General features: G+C 43.3%; 1 protein-coding gene across 1 annotated transcript in view; it reads right to left on the bottom strand.

The window, feature by feature from the left end:
• ACE2 (angiotensin I converting enzyme 2) overlaps positions 1-3,766 on the bottom strand; it is a gene marked incomplete at its 5' end in the record, with an annotated part of 18,166 nt that extends 14,400 nt beyond the window's left edge. The window contains 4 exons of the mRNA XM_009083902.1: positions 530-699; positions 2,183-2,280; positions 3,009-3,117; positions 3,654-3,766. Coding sequence (XP_009082150.1) covers positions 530-699; positions 2,183-2,280; positions 3,009-3,117; positions 3,654-3,766 — 490 coding nt within the window. The remainder of the gene's footprint in view (positions 1-529; positions 700-2,182; positions 2,281-3,008; positions 3,118-3,653) is intronic.
• Between the last annotated feature and the right edge of the window lie 52 nt (positions 3,767-3,818).

Below are 3,818 nucleotides of genomic sequence, written 5' to 3'. Positions count from 1 at the left end.
CCCTGCATAATGGTGGGGACTGCAAGAGGAGACAGAATTCCTGCCAGGACACTTCATTGTGTGGGAACTTGCTGTCCTTTCCCAAATATGGAAGAGATTGATGAAACTAGACATTTCTGCTAAAGATAGCCAGTGGGCTCTAAGGAGATTTTCATTTGCTACCCAGGGACCTGGTGCCATTGCTGCAGAATGTGCCATTGTCCACAAATCTCACTGGTATGCACAAGCACCCACATTTCTACTTATTCCTTAAGCCCTAGGACATAGTAATTATTTCTCTAATTCATATAAATAATAGCCACTTCTCTGCTGAAATTTGAGAGTAGTCCTTAGATCTTCACATAAAAAGTTACGCAGAAAAGTTTTCACTCCCACAGAATCCCTGCTCCCTTGTTTTCCTTTCCCCTCTTATCAGCCAGAAAAAAAAACCATAAAGGAAAAGTTGTAATTCAAACCAGAATGGTGCACCTCTCGTGAAAATGTAGTTGCTAGAAGGTGGTATAGAAAGGGGTCATAGCAGTTTCAGTACCTGTAGTCATATTTCCCCATGTCCCATGCCGTAGGATGGCAGACAACCTTCCTGCCATCGTTTGGCTCTGTGAGCATGGAGTTTTCCCAGAAGCCCTGAGTCATGTTATTAAGGCCGATGGAGGCGAAGAAGGCCTCAGCAGCTTTGAATATTTTAATTGCATTCCATTTCTGAAAGAGACAATGCCACCATTAACCACTGCTTCTGCATGGAGCCTGTTCCTGATGGCCTACTTAATGCAAGGCAGCTGACTTCATATTTATCCTCCAGGAACTTCAGATCAGCACCTGGCTTATGGAGAGCACCACAGTAGTGTCTGCCTTTGACACTTCTGTAAATTCAGTTGGGAAGTGGAATTAAGTGTTTTTGCTGCAAATAAAATAGGTTTCTGCACTCAGCGGTTTAGCAGATAACAACACCTGAGCCAGATCAAAGAAGATGTCAAGAAAAGGTAAGGCAAGATAAAAAAGGCATTTCTGTCCATACCATGTTAGATCTGGGATATCACCCTTCAGCCACTTTGGTCAACCTGAGGACAACTCATCTGAGGGAGTGCAGTTGCACTCCCAGCAGAGAAGCATGAGAGATTTCAGCCAGAACCATAAAGCCTGGCAAATGTATCTGGGGCAGTTGCTTATCAGATTGTAACTGCATGGTAATGTCCAGGATATTTTTGCCTTTCAGCACTTTTATTATCCTACATAGCAGGAGATCTGCATTTGCTGGACTGAGCTGTCACAGAGATCTATGTGGCAAACAGCTCAGCTGGTTGAGAATCCTAAATTGGGCACATCCACCAACAAGGATGAGTCCAGCCTTTGCCCTGAGGCTCTGTAATGCTTCCCTCCTTGCAGTGGTACTTCAACAGACAGATTTATGACTGCAAGGGGGTCAGTAGTGCAAAACAGAGGTGAGATTAATGCAGACTTGTGCAAACTGCTAGTGAATCAAATTTAGCTACTCATTCTCTTGCCAGCATAACACTTGCATGGAGTGTTCCCTATGAGAGGAGGGTAGATTTCAGAAGAATGATCACATTTCAGGAACCAAATTCCACCTTTTATTTTATAAAAGGGGTGAAGCTTAGGCAAGCCTACAGATTGTTATCTTCACCCATTTTCTCGGTCTCATAAAGGTGCTGTCCCAGCTGTTAGCACTAGAGATCTCAAACACAGACCTTACGGTGGTATGCAGTTATGAAAAGATAACAGGCAGCATTGCAGTTTCTTAGCTGGATCCAAATAAACAAGACAAAAATAACTTAAAAATGTGATATACAACTATTTGATTATGGTTATGACTGGCAAAGGTCATATTTGATATCATCCAACTCCAGGAGTTCTGAAATATTTACATGTACAAAATACATCCCTTAATGGATAGGTGTCTCTGAGGAAAATAGACTTGGAGCAAGACTGAGTCAAAGAGAGTGGAGGAAAAAAAGAACAGCTAAGGGGAAAGGTACAGTGAAAAATGCATAAACACATTAAGGTGAAGAACAAAAAAAAAGGATGTGGAAAGCAACACTTTGTTGGCACCGTGTGAGCCTGAGGGCAGCCATGGTTTTTCTAGAGAGCAGCTGACATATGCTGCATAAATTTTATTCTGTCTAGGTTTGTTACACAATGCATATTGCATAAAGGCATGTCTTACCTTTTCAATCATTGCAGATGTTACATCAATGTTTGGTTTGGCAGGATAGGGAACAGTCAAGGGATACAGATTTGTCCAAAATCTGCCCCACATATCACCTTCATAAAAAGAGACAAACATAAACATACTTTAAATGATTTATTATGTATTGTTCAAAAGTGCCAGACATCTCTATAAATTGTGCAGTGACATAATAGGAACTCGTATACATCTAAACAGGTCTGATACAGATGTGAAGGGGAACAGCTCTGGAAAGTCATGTATAGGTCAAACTCAGATCAAAGATACTTTTACTATCCACTATCAGTTATTTTTGTACAATATAGTTTCAGGTCTGACGACCTTCCTAAAGGTGTGCTCACAACTGACCATCCATGTTGTTAGTCCATGTGATTGCCATGTCATGTTCACATACACTACAGTTACAGCAGCTCGATGCTGCATTCTTTGAAAGCCAAGTCACCAAATGTGGGAGCTTAGAGTAAGACTTGAAAGAAAAAACAAGTCTCTCCAAAACTCTAATTTCTAAGGACGACAAGTGCTGCACAGGGGAGGGAAATGTCCCAGCCCAGTGCTAGAGTTTTGAGTTGTGTGTTGCCAGCTCTGGCAAGGACAAGGACATCTGTCTTCCCTTCCTGCCCCTGCTGCTGAGCTCTTGTGTCATTCCTGCCAGAACTTTCTCCATTTCACCTCTTTCCTTCTCTTATCTGTAATCTTTTTGCTAATATCCTGATTAAACAGTCAGATTATTGTTTTCCCACGTGCCTTGAAGGTGACTGTGCTGTGTACAAAGTCAGGCTTGCGTGACACGGACGCATTGACATACCTAGCAAGTGAGCAGGGAGATATCCTGTGGAGCTGATGTGCTCAGGGCCATACACCTGGCCCAGCCGGTGTCTCACATAGGCATGCAGCTGCTCGTACAGAGGTTTTATCTGGAGGCAGAGGAGGAGAAGGAAACAAAAGGTTTTCACTTTGCTCGATGCCACTCATCACTCCTAAACAGAGAACCTCAAATGTGCCTCTGACAAAATTCACCTTAAACCTAGAGCTAAGCTTTGCCCCCTGCCTTTGGGGTTCGAGTGCTGAGTCCAGATGCTAGCCACAAAAGTCATGCTCAGGTATGCAGGAGGAAGCATTGCTAACTTTAGAGGCAGAGTATCAAGGATGCCAACTACCCCATGAGAAACATTCTTCCCTCCATGGGCCCTGCCAGGAGGAAGAGACATGGATCTGCAGAGCTCCCTTTTCAACAGCCTCTGGGGACAATGCAGCCCAAAGGGACCAAGCTGGTCCTAGAATGGCTGCAGAGGTAAAAATGTCATGTGTGTCTCCCAACAGCTGTTAAACCAATGTAGGCTGTGATCAGCCAGTTTAGAGCAGGTCTCATCTTCCTTCACAACACCAACATGTGGGTCCATCATTACAAACACAATCCTTTGGCTCAGGTGAGAGTTTTTTCTGCCTCTACCTGCTCAAATGTCTTCTCCACATCTTCGATCAGCTGGTCACGGTTGTATTTGTATTCTTCTGGAGATTTTGCTTCATAATTTGCTCTCCAGTAATCTCCATAGTCAGAATAATCTGTAAATCACAGATGCATCACATCAGGACACTGCATGTGGCACTGCTTAGG

The sequence above is a fragment of the Acanthisitta chloris genome, unplaced genomic scaffold, assembly GCF_000695815.1.
Source record: "Acanthisitta chloris isolate BGI_N310 unplaced genomic scaffold, ASM69581v1 scaffold7351, whole genome shotgun sequence".
NCBI classification, from domain to species: domain Eukaryota; kingdom Metazoa; phylum Chordata; class Aves; order Passeriformes; family Acanthisittidae; genus Acanthisitta; species Acanthisitta chloris.
Note: the sequence above shows the minus strand (reverse complement) of the source record. Positions and strands in the feature narration are given on the sequence as shown.